Genomic DNA, 18,455 nt, shown 5'->3' with positions numbered 1-18,455 from the left:
TCCATTCTACCCACATTCCCTGCCTTGTACCAAGAACATACACATATTTTCAAAATATTCCGTGCCTTGTCCCTCACCAACTATCCCCATCAGCTTCCCAACCAGACAAGCCATCTATACAGTCTTCTAGTTCTGGCATCTCACCGATCCCAGATTTCCATCACTCCTCCATTATCAGCCATAACAACAGCTATCACAGATCTAAGTTGTGGAGTCCCTCCCCGAGCCTCTTCATCTTGTGATATTTCCTGCTTTAAAATATTTTATAAAAATGTTCACTTTAACTCAGTTTCTAGCCACCTACCCCAATATCAATTGGGTGATTTTGTGCCATGTTTTGCCTAATCATGTGGTGAAGTTATTTTATCAATGCGGGTCTCTTGCTGTCCTATTTATTAATTGAGTTTGTGAACAGATTTCCATATGCTCGGTGTTGAAAACATTCCGGGTTCCTGTTATCAGGGTTTGTTTTAGCATGTTCAAGGCATGTTGCAGCCTAATGGAGACAAAAAAACTGTAGATGCTCGACTTTGAGCAAAAAAACAAAGAGCTGGATGAACTCAGCAGGTTTGGCAGCATCTGTGGAGGAATGGACAGATGACTTATCGGGTCAGGACCCTTCCTCAGATTGAAATGCTGAGTTCTTCCAGCACTGTTTTTTGTGGATGTTGCAGCCTTATGAACAATATCGAATTCTGCAATTTCAGAAAATTTGCTTTCTCAACCATCTGTAATGTTAGTTTATTTTGTTTTTCCCTTCCTTCCTTCCTTGCTCTCATGTTGTTGAGCAAGACATGCCAGGCATGTCTTCCTGCTCTGCATTTTGCTACCCATACATTCTTTTGTCTATGTTCTCATTCTCTAACTACTCAATCACTCATTGACTAGAAAAGTTTGTTTACAGTTTATCCTCATGATCACCCTAGTTCTACTCTATTGTAACAAACTTATTTTGTCTCCTTCCTGGTTTTGATGAAGGGTTTTGAAATGTTGACAAGGCTTCTCTTCCCACAGATGCAGCTTGATCTGCTGGATGCTTCCAGTATTTTCTATTTTTATTGTGTTGTGTTTTATTGTGTTTAGGTCATGTAGCACAGAAATAGGTCCTGTGTCCCAACCAAAGATAATAGAGCGGAGCAAGAAAGACCACTCCGTCAAAATCACCTATACTGAAGTGTAGTACACAAAGGAGCCATTTTAGTAGGCAAAACCAACCGTTCGCTATGCCTCTCGCAGTGTCATCAGTGTTTTGGGGAACAGTATGTGTGATGATACCATTAAAATGCAGAATATATCTCATCTATTAATTCATAGATTTTTGTTATTTTTCTTTAAAAATGTTTTTGCAAGTTTCTGCCAACTAAAATGGCGCCATGGGATACTACAGTTTTTAGGGTCGAGTGGTCGATTTTGCTCTGCTCTATTATCTTTGGTCCCAACTCTTAGCCAGTTCTATTTAGCCCGCATTTGGCCCACAACACTCAAAACCTTTCCTATCTATGTACCTTTTCAAGTGTCTTTTAAATGCTGTTATAGCATCTGCCTCAACTACCTCCTCTGTCAGCTGGTTCTATATGCCTACCACCCTCCAAGTGCAGAAACTTATATCCAATATCCAAGTGCAGGTGTCATTACTATCACAAATGTTAACCATGAAATTATTAACATTTATAATACTTAGGCCATCAACATCGAATACCAAATCCACAAAAAAGAGTGAAAACTAATTCTTCCACAGCCTTCCTGGATAAATGATTAAAAATAACAAGTATGTGGAAGTGATTATCAGAGAGTAATCTAATTTCAGGCTTCAGAACACGATCGTTTATGGGAATGATATGAACCCTTTGATTAACATTATTAGCTGAGAATAATTCCCAGATAGCTGTTATTTTCTATTTAAATCAATTTGACTGAATAAATGACATATTGAGAGGTTATTTTCATTTTGAACTGGTTGGTTGTGGATCATGTATGGAGCAATTTTACCAACACAAATAATAAAACTGGACATGGACTGGGGGAAATTGTTTTACCAGAAACAGTCCAGTATCACTGCCTGTGTCTGACGGGTCCACACATACAATAACATTCTATTGAGTTAATCAAATAATCTTGTAAATTGAAGTAAGTTTAATGAATAATTTAGATATTCTTCCCTCTTAGACATGGAAGCTGACTTTAGGCTTTAATGCATCTTAATATTAATCATTTCACCTTTGTTACCAATCTAACAAACATACCACATCATTCAACATTATTCAAGGTCTAAACTTGAACAGGGTTTCAATGTTACTAACCACAAGCAATTTGTCTTAAATTGACTCATTACTCTTATTAAAACTGGCTTGTTTGTACTGGTCTTATCACAAGCTACGGTGCATCTTGTGTTAAAAGGACTGTTGGTCAATCTGCTTTTTCGCCACCTTTACTCCAGAGACAAGGTGAGCAAACCAATCTCTTAATAATCACCAGATTTTCTCGAATACCTGCCTGGAGGTCACATTCAGTGATGCGGATCAAACTGAACAAGCTAACCTATACATTTAAGGTGATATTTTAAATATTTGTCTGCTGAGGAACCAGAAACAACGTAGCAAGTACATAGTGACTGTTCTTAAGGGATAAAATTGCTTTCTTTAATGAAGGTAAAAGAAAAGAAGTGTTTTCTTATGGAATACCACTTCAAAGATATTGCTTTTATGTTAATGTAATGCAAACTGTCAGCATTTTTCCCCCTGAACATTTTCTACTTTTGAATTTAAATGCACAGTGACATGGAAACAAATCCTTTATTTTCTATTAGGAAACAGACACTGTCCCCTATCTCTCATTATGGTGCAGACTACAAAATCTAACAACAAAAATCTATAATATTGATTGAACCAAGTCTCCACAATTATTCTTTAAAAGGAAACACTGACGATAAATTACATCTGCACTGGCTTTTCATCTGGTGTTCGATGTAAGTGATCTCTGAGGACAGTCTTGAGACCTTAAATCGTCAACACCCTTTTCAACAAGGCTAAGGAGGTTTTGGCATCCCAGACACAGAGCCAAGGAAACTCCCAGTAACATTACTTTTGGGATAAATATATTCAACTTTCAAGAACTATGAAATTCTAACTCTTGACGCAATATGTCTGTCAGATACTCAACAGCCATTCTCCAATAAAGAACTGGGCTCGATGAGTTAATAAGTGATAAGAGCAGAATTAGGCCGTTCGGCCCATCAAGTCTACTCTGCCATTCAATCATGGCTGATCTATCTCTCCCTCTCAATCCCATTCTCCTGCCATCTCCCCCAAACCCCTGACACCCATACAAATCAATAATCTATCTCTTCCTTAAAAATATCCATTGACTTAGCCTCCACAGCCTTCTGTGGCAATGAATTCCACAGATACACCACCCTCTGACTAAAGAAATTCCTCCTCATCTCCATCCTAAAGGAACTTCCTTTTATTCTGAGACTATGACCTCTGGTCCTAGTCTCTCCCACTAGTGGAAACATCCTCTCCACATCTACTCTATCCAAGCCTTCCACTATTCGGTAAGTAAGAGATATGAGACTGAACCCTGCCCGCTGGCTGATAGTCCTGCGTGGCCCCGATATGGAAAGTCAGTATTCCAGGTCCTTTGGAGCTTCCAGTGTGGCACGGACGGGACAGTGCCTGGATTCTTGCCCTTGAACTTCTCAACAGAAAACAAACTCTCAACCCTGCTTCGTCATCTGTCAAACTAAGCAGAAAGATCTAAAATCTATAAAAATTGAAGTAAATAAAAAAATATTTAACTTTAAGTTAATAAAATGTGAAAGACATAGCAATAATTAACAATAAATCAAAGCAAACAAAGTAAAAATTGACTGTATCACCCAATGCACGGGCTTGAATCTCCAGTGAAACTATGGGATCTTGAATCAAGTCTCCCAATGAGAGTTAATTTCCCAATAACGTCAGCAAGATGCTCCCCACAACCCTTCCCACAGGGGTAGTCCAGGGTTGCAGTACAGTGACAGATGCAGAGCTGTCACTCGGTAAAGCTTGTGGACATCTGCCTTCCACGGCGGGTGGGCACAAGTTTGAGGTTTGGTAAAGTTTAAACAACTGAATGCCAGGTGTTCTAATCAGAATCACTAATTCCAGCCAGCCAGGTTCAATGCAACATGTCATGAAGCAGTACACTGCTTGAATGCTTTGCCATGTTAAGGCAGTAATTAATGCAATGAACAATGCTGTGCAAAGAAGATCTCAATAAAGCCATCAGAAAAGTGAAGAGATACTTCAGTCTGACGTTCCGCACCTATGGCAGGGCTTGCACTTCCGACAAGGCAAATAGTAGCTCAGGTCAGTGCGAGGCATCTCTCACACATGAGCTCAATCTTTCAATGGTAGCTTTGAAAATGTGAATGGCATTGTAACTTCTCAGCCCCTACAACCCCCAGCAACACTGTAATCTCAATCACCTAGGCCATTATCAGAACATTATTCATGAGATTGCGCCCTTGGAAAGTGTCTTGGTATATTTGGCTGCGCTCTTTAAAACTATGCAGACCAACTGGCTAGAGTTTTTGCGGACATTTTCAATCTTTCAATATTCAGGAACGTAGGATCCCACCCGCTTTACAAAGACATATGTAATAGCAGCACCAAGAGTGAGGTGACATGACTCGGTAACTACCGACTGATGGCATTAACATCCATGGCATGAACTGCTTAGAGAAGTTGATTATGACACAAGTAAACTTGGTAAGGACCTGGATGCATTACAATTTGTGTATCACCGCAACAGATCAACAGGAGATGTAATCTCACTGGCTCGCTATTCTGGACTGGACCATTTGGACAATAAGAACACTTACGACAACAGGCTGATGTTCATTGTCTACAGTTCAGTGTTCAATACCACCATCCCCTCCAAACTCATTAAACTCATATCATCAAACTCAGAGAACTGGGCCTCTGTTCATCCCTATGTAAATCAATCCTCAACTTCCTCATCTACAGACCATAATCTGTCTGAATTGACAATAACTTCCTCCTAGATAACCCTTAACAAACATTTGCTTAAGGCTGTGATCTCAGTCCCCTGCGCTACTCTCTCTATACCCATGACTGTGAAGTCAAACACAGAAATACAGCCATCTTTAAATTTGCCAACAATACCACTGTTGTTGAACGAATAACAGGCAATGATGAGTCAGAACACAGAAAAGAGATTAAAAATCTGATGTGATGTGCGTATCTCCGAAAATCTGTCCTGGGCCCAACACATCAACGCAAGGGGGAAGAACAATGGAGGACCTGGCGTGAGGGAACAGCTGGGGGGGGAGAACAAAGAACAATGGAGGACCCGGCGTGGGGGACCGCAGGGAGGGGGAGAGGGAAGGAGGGAGTGGGGGAGAACAAAGTAGGTGCCTGCAGGGGTACTTTGTAACTTTGTCAGCGCCAAAAGTGGCAACTATAACTATTTGCATACCTTGGGTATGCAAGCAAAGAATTTCACTGTGCCTTGTCACATGTGAGAATAAAGTATTCCATTCCATGAAATGTTCTAATGCCTCTACTTTGTTAGCAGATTGAGCAGATTCAGTATGTCGACGAATACTCCACAGGTGTACTGACTGTATCATCGCAACCCGAATGCCCAGGAACGAAGGAGATTGCAGAGAGTGGTAGACAATGCCTGAGGTACAGTGAAAAGCGTTTTCATTGCATGCTAACCAGTCAGCAGAAAGACAATACATGATTACAAACAATCCATTTACAGTGTTTTGATAGTGTGGAGCGATTGCAATACGAGTTTGTGGATCTGCTTCTGTGGCTCGCACGCAAAAAATCGCCTTGTTGGGCACCATCTTGGAAGGGTTCAGGTACCAACATTCCCACCGTAGAAGGGATCTGTAGGGGATGTTGCCTCAAAAAGGTGCTCAATATAATCAAAGACCCACACAATCCTGGCCATGCTCTAATTTTGCTACTGCCATTGAAGTGGTGCCAATCATGACCCGAGGTTGAAGAACAGTTTTCCCCAGCAACCAGCAGGCTATTGAACACTACGTAACACTAAATTCAGCATCTATGATTTTCCATGGACTGCGGATTTGGATGCTTTATGGATTTTAATATTGCACTATTTGGTTACCTGGTATCAGTTATTCATTTATTGTATTACTGTTTATTATATATTTATCCGTGTGCTATAGCGTTTACAGGCCTGGTGTTGCATCAAGTAAGAATTTCATTGCTCTGTTGTCAGTACATATGACAATTAAGCACTCTTGCTTCATCTCTAGAATATCTTTCACTTATGTCATTGAACCAGGCAGCTGAAGCCACAGTTGTCAATTGTACTTAGCAATGATCAAAAGAGGTGCAGATATCTCAAGAGGATTTTTAGACCAGAGGAGATTATAGAGATTTTAAAACATTATTAAACTTTTAAAGTAAAGTTGTGAGAGTCACTGTCCTCACAGGGGTTAATGGTGAATAATACATGCTACAAATTGAGTCAAGGTGGCAAGTGCATCTGATGTATCCAAAACTGCTTCTTGCATATTTGGATGATGTTGACAGGATTTTATGGTAATTTTTGACGAAATAGGCTCACAACCAACTAAGGTAAACTGCATAATGGTCTGTTAATCCTTAAGGTTCGACATCACCAGTATCAAAATAAATTGTTTGTAGATAGACACAAAATGCTGGAGTAACTAGGCGGGGCAGGCAGCATCTCAGGAGAGAAGGAATGGGTGACGTTTCAGATCGAGACCTTTCTTCAGGCTGATCTGTCTGATCAGTCAGTCAATTCAGATCAGTCTGAAGAAGGGTCTTGACCCGAAACGTCACCCATTCCTTCTCTCCAGAGATGTTACCTGTCCCGCTGAGTTACTCCAGCATTTTATGGCTATCTTCGGTTTAAACTAACATCTGCAGTTCCTTCCTACATAAATTGTTTGGAGAGTCAGTTCAAGGGAAATGCCTATTTAACATCAGGCCATCAATTCGACTTAGCAGCAAAGCGCGTTGAAGATATTTTACAAGCTGCAAACCAGGAAGGAAAAAAAAATGCCTTCTAAACTGAATTAAATACTTCATAAACTATGAAATGTATTATTAACACAAGAGCTCAAATATCATAACTAAACTGTAATTTTTTTATGGCAAGTTCACTAAACAGTAATTATGATTTAGTATATCATTACAAACACACTTGGATACACCCAGCAACATTTAAGGTTCCTAGAATGAGGCTAGTTTGTACATTTGGTGGATTTCTCCTGAGTTCTTTAGAGACAACTCTAAAGGACAATAACTTTGGGATTTCTGTGTTGAACAAGGCATATGAGAAGTCTCAAAATTAGTGCCTGCTTCAAAGTGCAATAATGACAAATACCAACAGCTTTGCCATCATTGCAACTACAAAATGAAAGCTATCTTGCTTTATAAAAAAATGTATAAAACCTGATTAAAAATTGGGATTATGCACCTTTATGGTCACATGATCCCTGTGCCTTAAGTAAACGTAGATTTTGAATTTTCATTTTTCCAGAACTGGCCAACGGTGTCCTGGAGTCAAAGATTGTTCTCCAGGATAGGGACATAACCATCTGGGGGGGAAAGCAAATAAATCACAGGGAGGGAGGAGGAGAGGGAAATATATTTCAGGAAGGTAAATGGATTAATGACTGGGCCAAGCAATTGGAGGTCCTAATGGAAGTTGTTGTTCACATGTGGAAGCCTTATGGAATGTGCATCTCCAGAACTGGAGACCCTTGCCAGATCAAATAGAGTTTAAGCTGTACATATTGCAAGGATCACTTTTACAACTTGGACAGTGTCTGTGAAATTCATATTCTAGGTTAGCAACAAACTGTTTTTCCTCTGTCCAAGGTTTATTGCAATCTTATTAATATCTCAATTTTGAATTTGCAAACTTGTTTTCCAATCTCTTTGTGGTCCCAGCACCCTCAATCTCTGCAAAGGCCACATCCCTTCACATTTCTTGAGGATTCAGTAATCCTCCAATTCTGGCCCCCTCACCCTTGATTTTCATATGTTCACCATTGGTAACTGTCTGTTCAGTTACCAAAGCCCCAGAGTTCCTAAACATTCTTCCTAAGTCCTTTTATCTCCCTAACTTTCTCACCAGCACTGCCACCACTTAAATATTTCCTTCACCAATCTTTTGATCATGGTCTTAATATTTCTTTACATGGCTCGACATGAATTTTGGCAGACATGATCCTGGGATAACTTAACAAATTAAGTTAGGATATAAATATGTGTTGCTGCTGTGTAATTAACACAAACTGAACAATTCAATGTAAATTCTGTAGATTATTTTTTGTACCATGATTTAGAATTTGAGGTTCATTTTCTATTTCTTATTATTTCTATCATTGTTGTATTATTTCCTTATTTTAAACACCCTTAACTGATGAACCCCATACTCACAAGCACTTCTGCATACAAGAAACATTGGTGGGAAAGGAAGAGAAAGTACTCTTTTACATTTACAACAAATCGGATCTCTCATTCGTTGCAAGTCGTTGCATGCATTTAAATCAAGCATGCTTCTTCTCAATCTATTGTAACGCAAACAAAAAATGATGGTTCCATAAACAGTGCAACCATGAGTTGCAAAATCTGGAATGATTTATTTTTCTATATGTTAAAGATGGGCATATTCTTTCAAACAAAGGTTGTAAAGCATCTGTGTCTTTATTTCAAATGTTGCTTGCCAAATTGTGGTTAATATGAAGTAAATCTTAAGCACTCTGTTTTGCAGGTGTTCACAGGATGGGAATCTAAAATTGATTCCAACTGTTTAATTCATATTGTGTAATGATTTGTGATGTTAGATTCAAATGTATTTGCATGATTAACATGCAAACAGTGATGCATTAAGGTGGTTATAGTCTTTTATATTAATTGATAATCTAATGAATTTTTTGTTTGGCAATATATTTTGTTTGGCAATATTTATTAAGATCACGCACTTCATTTCAAATAAATTAAACAGGTCTGCAGTCTGAGATGCATCCTTGTACATACACCATAAAATGGAATAGAGGTAGTTCAGGTTAACCAAAGGGTCATGTTCAATTCTGGGAATTACACAGTAAAAGGAATGCCCATGTTGAAAGGAAAATAGGGGGAGACCTTTAGGAATAATACTTTTCTGATACTTGGGAAGAGCAGAGGAAAAGATCTCTTAAAGATCTCTTGACAGCAGAAAGGAAAAGAGATTTAAAACTGAAATGATGATGGATTGGTTCGTTATTGACGGGGTTGGTTATTGAATAGAATAGAAACAAACAACTACAGATGCTGGTTTACATTTAAAAAGACACAAAATGCTGGAGTAACTTAGTAGGTCAGGCAGTATCTCTGGAGAACATGGATAGGTGAGGTTTCAAGTCAGAACTCTTCTTCAGTCTGAACAAGGACCCTAACTCAAACCATCACCTATCCTTGTTCTCCAGAGATGTTGCCTGACCCACTGAGTCACTCCAGCACTTTGTGTCTTCTTCAATCTGAAGAAGGGTTCCGACCCAAAACATCACCTATCCATGTTTTGAGAGATGCTGTCTGACCAGCTGAGTTATTCCAGCATATTGTGCCTTTTTGAGATTATTTAATAACTCTTTTGAAAAGGTTGGAATTTCAGCCAGTGCAGTTCTACCTGGATGCTAAAGACTAGTCAGAAAAATAAATGCTAATTGGGTGGCACAGTGACGCTGCAGTGGAGTTGCTGTCTTACAGCGCCAGAGGTTCGATCCTGACTATGGGTATCTCTGTACAGAGTTTTACGTTCTCCCTGTGACTGCATGGGTTTTCAGGAGGTGCTCTGGTTTCCTCCCACACTACAAAGACATACATGTTTGTAAGATAATTGGCTTTTTAAAATTGTCCCTGGTGCGTAGGATACTGCTAGTGTATGGGGTGATCGCTGGTCAGCACAGACTCAGTGGGCCAAAGGGCCTGTTTCCACGCTGTATCTCTAAAGTCTAAAGTCTGGTTCAATTATTACAGAAAAAGATCTCCACTGAGATAGATATGGCTTAAAATATACCATTCTAAAATAAATTGCAGATTCTGGACTACGTGCTGCTCAGCCACTGTGAGAACTCACGGGACTTCATTGTTTTTAATGTAAGAGATTGATGAGAGCTCTGACAAGATCTAGATTATAAGGCCATCCTAATTCTGACTTTAGCCTAATTCGCCTATTATCTGAACTGCACTGGAAAGAAACGTGATTTGCACATTTTACCTGTTAAAACCTGCGATAATGTGCTTGTATTCTACCAGGTTTCTGTGGAACTACAGTATAGAAATCACCCTAACCATAATTAGTTAAGCATTATCCTTTGCTAGAATTATAGCTCTTCCCTCCTCCACACTGTTTCCCCCCCCAAGGATTCCTTTGTGGTTCCTGCCTTTTCCTCATCCACATAAGGGCAGCACAGTGGCCAGCAAGCAGAGCTGCTGCCACACAGCTCCATCTCCCACAGTGCATGAAGTTTGCACGTTTTCCATGTGACCACGTGGGTTTCCCCTGAGGTGCGCTGATTTCCTCTCACATCCCAAATATACCTATCAAGGTTTCTAGGTAAATTGGCCCGAGTGTGAAGGTGGATGGTAGAATGCAAGGTAATTTAATATGAGGAAAGTAAAATGGGACGAATCTTCTTATCGAGTCCACATCACAAGATTAGATATTGTTCAGCCACAGCTGAACACACTTCTCGGCATCTTCATTGTAGGCAGCGAGGTCGGCAGCTGTGCATTGGTTTTCCAGTTGGGGGCATTTCAGCAGGTGTTCCATTGTTTGTGGTTCAATACCACATTGGCCTGTGAAATTATTGGAGTTATATCCCCACTTGTTCAGAGACACCTTGGCTCTGCCAACACCAGTTCTCAATCGATTGAGGCATTACCACCTGGCCCAACTTGCGCCTGCACCAGGACTAGTGTAGATAGGTGGCTCCTGGTCGACACACACTCATTGGGCTGAAGGGCTCTCTGACTCTATGACCTAGTATTCCTACACAGGTCCTAGTATTCCTACACAGTACTGAGCACAGCCAGAAGTGCTGACTTTCGGATGAGACAGATCAACCTTCAAAGCCTCTCTTAATTTTGAATACTCTTATTAAATCCCGCCACAATCTCTGCTCTCAAGAGATCAATCCTCCTTTAGCAGCCCTGCATGCAGCCCACTGCACTAGTGAAGAATCACAAAGTAATGCAATCATTCAGGTGGTTGAACACTGATCAATAATTCCCTGCCGTCAGAGCAAAGACCCTGCATCAGTCTCTTAACCCTGGTGTTACTCCAGTAGATGTTGTCCAGGTATTTTCCAAGGTTTTGAGATCCTTCCTAAATTATAGTGAGCTATAGTGAGCTAAACTGGACCCAAGTCTTTGATTGACTGGAATATATTCTATTTTCTGTTCCTAAACACAAGGACATACCTGTTATTAATTTTGTATTCTCAATGAACAAAACAAATTAAAACTTGAATAAGAAATTGATTGTTTAATAATGAAAATATCAAATATTAGAGGGCATGGCTTTAAAGTGAGAGGGGCAAAGTTTAAAGGAGATGTACGAGGCAAGTTTTTATTTACACAGAGAGTGGTGGGTGCCTAGAATGCACTACCAGAAGTAGTGATGTAGGCAGATAACAGGTGGTCTTGAGATCATGTTAGGCTCAGATATTGTGGGCCGAAGGGTCTGTCCTGTGCTATACAGGTCAAGCACTGATTTTCGAAGGGCCGAATGGTGTACTCCTGCACCTATTTTTCAATGTTTCTTTGTTTCTATGGTCTGGCAAAAATGGATAATCTGGCTAAGCTCTGGAACCAAGGGTGCCAGAAAATCGGCAGTGGACCTGTACTATTCTATGTTCTATTGTGTGCCATCGATAACTTTCCAAAAAATTCTAACTGGCTTCATCACCAGAGCAAGTCTGAGTAACAACAGGTGTTATTGAATGCCTTGCCACAAAATGTTAAGACCCAGAAGAGTTAAAGAGAGAATGAATGATCAAGCACACCCATGTTTATTTATTGCTGAAATTAATCTATCAGGGTTTGACTGGAGATATTCACTAGGAAATCAGTACTTCGTTATTAAAGAGTCTAATCAATGAGCACAGCATTAATTTGTTTCAAATAAAAATATTTAAAAAGCTTTAAAATATCTCTTATTAATATATTATTGTATCAATGAAGATGGAAGACTATTATTTCAGGGCCTCCAGCTTTTTTCGAAAAGGTTCCTCTGATACTTCAGGAGGTGGTTGTAAGTTCAGGGACCATTAATTGCACCATTACACGAAGTCCTTCAATAAATTACATTGGCATGGGTAAACTGGTGGAACGATTCAGTTACTGTATAATTGCTATCAGCCTGGCATCTCATTGTGTCTTTATTTGAATCTATGCACAGACATCCTGTACAGGTATATGAGAAAATTATTTATTAATGATATGATGTCTGAAATTCAACCACTATCATTTAGCACAAAGGAAGAGTTTAACCAGAAAATTAATTGCAAAAGTATTGCCATTTTGAAATGAATATTTTATTTTTAAATTCAATCCAATAGGAAACCAAATAAATCGGGAAAGTTGGCAAGCAAATAGTCAGCAGAACCAAAAGGGATTGAACCTCAGAACAACCACAACCACCTAGTTACCATTTAACTGAACACTTCCGCTCAGCCCGCCAAGGCCTACTGGATCTTCTGTTTGTAAACCATTTTAACTCCTCTTCCAATTCCCACATTAACCTTTCTGTCCTGGCCTCTTCCCTGCCTGAGAGAGACTGCATGCAAACTGGAGAAACATCACCGCATACACTGCTTGGGGAGCTTACACCCAATGGTATGAACATGGAATTCTCCAATTTTGGGTAACCCTGCACTAATCCCCCTTCCCTTTCTCCCCCACAACCCCTCCCCTCTCTTCCCCCCTTTCCTCCCCAGGGCTCCCACCTATTTCTTCCTCCACTCACCCCCCCCCCCCTACTTTCCTCCCTGCGGCTTTATAATCTGCAACTCTTCAAACCTGTCTCACACCTTCCTTCCTTCCTTTCTTATCTCTGGCCCTATCAAACGTCGTCTCCCCTATGTTGACCTATCACCTGCCACATTTTGTCCTGCCTCTCCCATTTTCCAGCTTTCTCCCCCCCCAACATTATCAGTCTGAAGAGGGGTCTCGACCCAAAACATCATCTACCCATGTTCTCCAGGGATACTGCCTGACCCGCTGAGTTATTCCACTCAGTGTGTCCAGAGGTGACTCTAAGATGATCCCAACGTTGTGGAAATTCTCCATTATGAGGGCTGATTTTACAAGGCCATGGAAATTAGTGTAATTGAGTCATACAGCATTAAAATAGACCCTTTGGCCGACCATCAATTACCAATCTACACTGAAAACCCTGCTAAAAGATCTAGCAATTATCTATTCCAGTGATTTTGATAAAGGTAAATTTCTCTTCCCCGTCTGACTCCTTAAGGATTTGATTTTATCCAAAACTCTGATTCCCATCCCCTAACTCATACAAGGATCCACTCATCCTTCATTCCATGGTTGACTTACACTGGCCCTCAGTCTGGTATGACCTCAATTTGAAAATTCTTCTCTTGCCCAAGACATGCCCAAATACATGGCCCAGTGGAAAACATTGCCTGACAAGGCTCTTTCGAACATTAAAGATGCTATATAAATGTTGACGGTCTAACCCTCAAAGAGTTGACAACAGTGAGAGAAAATTAAAAAGGGAGAACTGATATCAAAACTCCATCAACACATATTGGTCGGAGCAAAGAATCTCTTATAATGGTGCAGTTACTCTGTAGGAGAATTACTTTGGATACATGAACTGCCAAATTTTCATTGGCTAGATGTACATTGCTGACAAATTTAATAATCAGGTTATTCAGACAGTTAAAGTGCAAACCTGTGTGGGTCCTAAAGTGATCTCTCATGGCGGATGCTGTGAGGAAGGAATAGTAGCAGGTCAGCCAAGGGCACTTGAATGGCTTCTGGCCCATGTGCAGCTTCTTGTGATTCGTCAGGGCCCACTTCTCTGTGAAAGTCCGGTCACAGATTTCGCACACAAATTTTCTATTGTGCAAAATAAAAAGAAAAGGGTTTAGATACAAGTGACAGGAAGGTACAAGAAAATTAAAGCCACGGGTACAATCCGACCAGAGCATTTTAACAAATAAACTGTCGTATCTTTATGGACTTTCTGCAGACAGAATTGCAGTCTGCGCCTGTCACGTCTATATAACCAGGCATTGATTTTCCTGTCAACACCAGGCACCTCAGCCATTTATTCTCTGCTCCACAGTTGGACCCAAAGGGTTTGAAAAATTCTGTTACAGTCCAGTTGCCCCTGAGGCAAATGTGAGAATGGATTTCACCTGTATGGTCTCCTCACTTATCCAGGGTGTGTGCTGTCAGAGCAAAGGCTAAACGGAAAATCGTCCACGCTGGGTTGCTCAACCAATCACACCGGTGTGAACTTAACCACTACCGCGGTGAGTAAATTCTTGGTTCAGCACATAGTCCAGAATCACAGTCGTTGCTGAACCATATCACATTTCCACATTTTATGCCCTGTGACTAGACAAACCTCACAAGGCTTGACTCCATGTGGTAAGAGGCATTGATTAACTTGGTTCTGTTGCCAGATAGGCTGCACATGCCTCAAGAGATGTAGTGGGCTGAAGTTAAAAGAAAGTAACAACCATATTTGTTACTGAATACACAGTATTGATATTGCACCTGTGAAATTTTGCATAATTTATAACCGGCTTTCAGGGTTGCTCTTTAAAGATACTCACCCCATTTATATTAATCAAAAACATATAGTGCATAGAATGTCAAAAGTCAATTTTTGGAGAAAAAGATAAGAAATCAAACCTGAATGCAATCAACACATCTTATCAGATCTGACATCAAGGCAAGATGAATGTATAATTCATAGTCCAAAGATAAACTTACATAAATTACTTTGGAAAACAATGGCACAAATGAGTGGCTAAAAAAATGCCACCATCCACCAGATAACGAAGGTTGCATTTCAGACGGGTTGAGCATGTCAAACTGCAGTGCAAGCAGCTTGGCCTGATGCTGTGCTTATGTTGCCAGCAATTCTGGCACTGACAACGGGCCACTGCTCACAGGTAGATGATGATGAGATTGATCATGAGCTCTTCATGTCATGGACAAAGGGAAAAATGACCCAACAGCATTACAGGTAGGTTGGCATCATACTTTGTGATCTCCAGAACATTGGAACACGTTGTCACCCTGCCCAAGACACATACTGCATTTCTTAAACCTTTGCAAATATCCATAAAAAGGCATCTTAAAGTAAATTGCATACAAACTTTGAGATGCTACTTGAGCACTGCACATCAAATCTCCTTATGATCTAATTCTATGAAAGACCTGAAACTGCACAACAGCTTAGTCATAGGAATAGAAAAACTTCCTAGACCTGAAGATTCAGGTCCAAAATATTGGTACATTGTGCTTTTCCAGCCTTTTCAGTTGTCTCCATAGCTATTGATAGAAAATCCTTGCATCCTGTAAAGTCCAACATTAAAGATGTCATGCAACCAAGAGGCACAGTAAATTCTTTTTCAAGTACCAAAGATTCCAACCCGAAGGCATGGGATTAGGCACAATTTTATTCATCACGAATCACCACACAATGCCTTTAGATAATCCTTTGGAACAAACAATTAGGGTCCCTGCACAGTGAAGGTGCCAGTGAATGATGGCACTGTACAGACTCACTCCCCTCCACATACAGGGTAACACTGGAAACTAGGTTTTCCTTGTAAAGTGTATGATATTACTGAGAGGGAAAGTTGAAAAAGTCTGCAGGGATTCCATAGATAATCAAAATTAAATTTACATAGGCCCTATAGTTGTTTGTAATTTTATGCAAAAAGGCAAATTAAAGAGACAAATAACTGTAATTTAAAAAGTACATGCACGCAAAAAAACATCGGTATTCAAAGACCTTCAGAAAATATTAAATGTTTTTTGTATTACATGTTTTAAAGTATTGTTTGAACAGTCTGTCAAAGCATCACATAATTACAAGATTACAGTTTATGACTAGAAAGTAGCAAAAATATTCAACAGCTAATTTCCGGACTTAATTCTGTCCATTTAGTAAAAGAATTATATGTATCTCACTTCCAAATAAGCATCCAATTATATGTACATACACACCCATGCAGACAAAATATCAATGAATCATGTCAATAAGCAATAAAAATATCAGCCACTGATGTGACACCCAATAGCCTGCCTGTTGAAAATGGTGGAAATCTTTCAGATCTTTAAATAAATTAATTTGAAGGGTGAAATAAGACAAATATCGATTGCCATTTTTGAGCTGCAAGACAAACCATTTGCTCCCAAAAGCTGCCACAGTAATCTCCAGTGTATAATGCATGGGTGTGGTTTTCAGTAAACGTACAAGTCCATGGTTACTGCTAGAATGCTTAATGCCCATAAAGCTCCCTTATGCCAGGAGCCTTACTTTCCAAGAAGGTCGCAGAAACAAAACAAAAAATGATGGAATTACTCAAAAAGTCAGGCAGCAGCTGTGGAGAGGCATGTCCTTCCAATTTACACCTCCCCCATCTATGCCCTTTGACCTCTATCAACTAGAACCATGATCATTCCCATTATTAAATCTCTCCTCATATCTCCACTATCACAAACTTTCACTTATGGTCTTTCCACTCCTTCCTTCTCAGAAACTTGAAGCTTGTTTCATTTCTCACTTTATCTAATTGACCTGAAATATTATTTGATTCTCCTCCCGCAGATGCTGTCTGACTTGCTGGCCTTTTCAGCATGTTTTTCTTTTTATTTCAGATTTCCAGCATCTGCGATATATTGCTTTTTAAAAAAAATCAATTTTGATCTGTGGTTGGTCTGTTTTGCAACAGAGATGAAAAGGAACGGAATAATTGTTGTCGGAATGCTGCATGAATTTGAAAGCCCACCATGGGGATTCATGAGATAGTCTGGTAGTTTGTAAACAGGGCTGCAAATAAGTTGGGGATTCGTAACCTGGGGGAGGACCTGTAGTTCAAAAATGCCTTTAAATGTCCAGAGATTATGAAAGATACTTTGAAAATGCAGGTATTTTGACAAATCACTGGGATGTACTATGCCTTTATGATGTATTTGTACAGTACAGCAATGTTGATCGAAGAAGCAAAAAGCCCAGCTGGTGAAGATCCAATGCTGTGCAAAAATATGAAGTAAGATGATCGTGAGCAAAAGCCAAATGATTACCCACTCCTTCCTTTTCCAGCCAAAACTGTGATCTATAAGCAGCCACTCAATAGTCAATTGGTACCGATTGAATTTCTGCTGCTTAAAATCCACTGTTTTATTTATAGGAATTTGATTGGTTAGACTTTTAGCAGATTTAGGAAATCATTCCACAAGGAGAAATCTTTATTCTGTTTCCACGGCACCTATTCTTAGATCGGCCCCTTCAACACTTTTTCAGATTCAACTTTAAACAGAGGCTCAGTGCCCTCTCAGGTAGGTGGGTGCATGTGATCTCCTGCCATCATTTTCAGATACAGCCAGTACTTATCTCTTAACATTGCCACTAAAAATTGAACAGATTACCTGGTCACTATTTAATTATATATTTTTTCTGGGTTCTTGCTGCGTGCAGATTGGTGCCAGCTTTCAGACAAAAGGTTTAAAATGTTGCTCCTGTTCTGGCCAGTACTTATTTACCCGTCAATCAACAGGTCATATAAACAAAATGTTGGTTATGTGTTGAATCGTGCTGCGAACTCTTTGGTTGCCTTTTTACAGCTGTGATCGATCTTCACAAAATGTGTATCATCAGTTGGAAAGGGTTTTGAAACATCACGAGGTCGTGAACAGAGCTATAAATGTGCAATTTTAAAAAACTGGAATCAGTATTATACTTCATAATACTGTGAAATATACACGTATATGATGTACACTATAGACCATAGAAACAGGACCTTTGACCATGATGCCCGTACTGAACATGATGCCAAATTAAACTAATCTCTTTTGCCTGCTCATGGCCCATCTCGCTCCATCACCTGTATATTCATTTGTCCATCTAAATGCCTCTTAAAATGCCATTATCTTATCGGCTTCCACCACCAGAACCTTTCAGTCACCTTCCACTCCCTATGTAAAAATAAATTGCCACATCCCCTTTGAACTTTCCCCCTCACCTTAAGGGTAGGCTCTCTCGTATTTGGTATTTCCACACTGGAAAAAGAGTCTGACTATCTATCCAATCTATGCCTCTTATAACTTATGAACCTATCAGGTCTACCCTCAGCATCCAACTCCAGGGAAATCAATCCAGGCTTGTCCAACCTCTTGTTG

The 18,455-nt window shown here is 39.9% G+C and overlaps 1 protein-coding gene across 2 annotated transcripts in view; it reads right to left on the bottom strand.

The window, feature by feature from the left end:
- Positions 1-18,455, bottom strand: part of LOC144592740 (zinc finger protein 407-like) — a 479,939-nt gene that overhangs the window by 158,849 nt on the left and 302,635 nt on the right. For both annotated transcript variants that reach the window (XM_078397678.1, XM_078397677.1), the window contains exon 5: positions 13,984-14,150. In XM_078397678.1, coding sequence (XP_078253804.1) covers positions 13,984-14,150 — 167 coding nt within the window. The remainder of the gene's footprint in view (positions 1-13,983; positions 14,151-18,455) is intronic.

This window comes from Rhinoraja longicauda, chromosome 4 (assembly GCF_053455715.1).
Source record: "Rhinoraja longicauda isolate Sanriku21f chromosome 4, sRhiLon1.1, whole genome shotgun sequence".
In the NCBI taxonomy this organism is placed as follows: domain Eukaryota; kingdom Metazoa; phylum Chordata; class Chondrichthyes; order Rajiformes; family Arhynchobatidae; genus Rhinoraja; species Rhinoraja longicauda.
The sequence above is the reverse complement of the archived record's forward strand: the minus strand, read 5'-3'. Positions and strand labels throughout refer to the sequence as shown.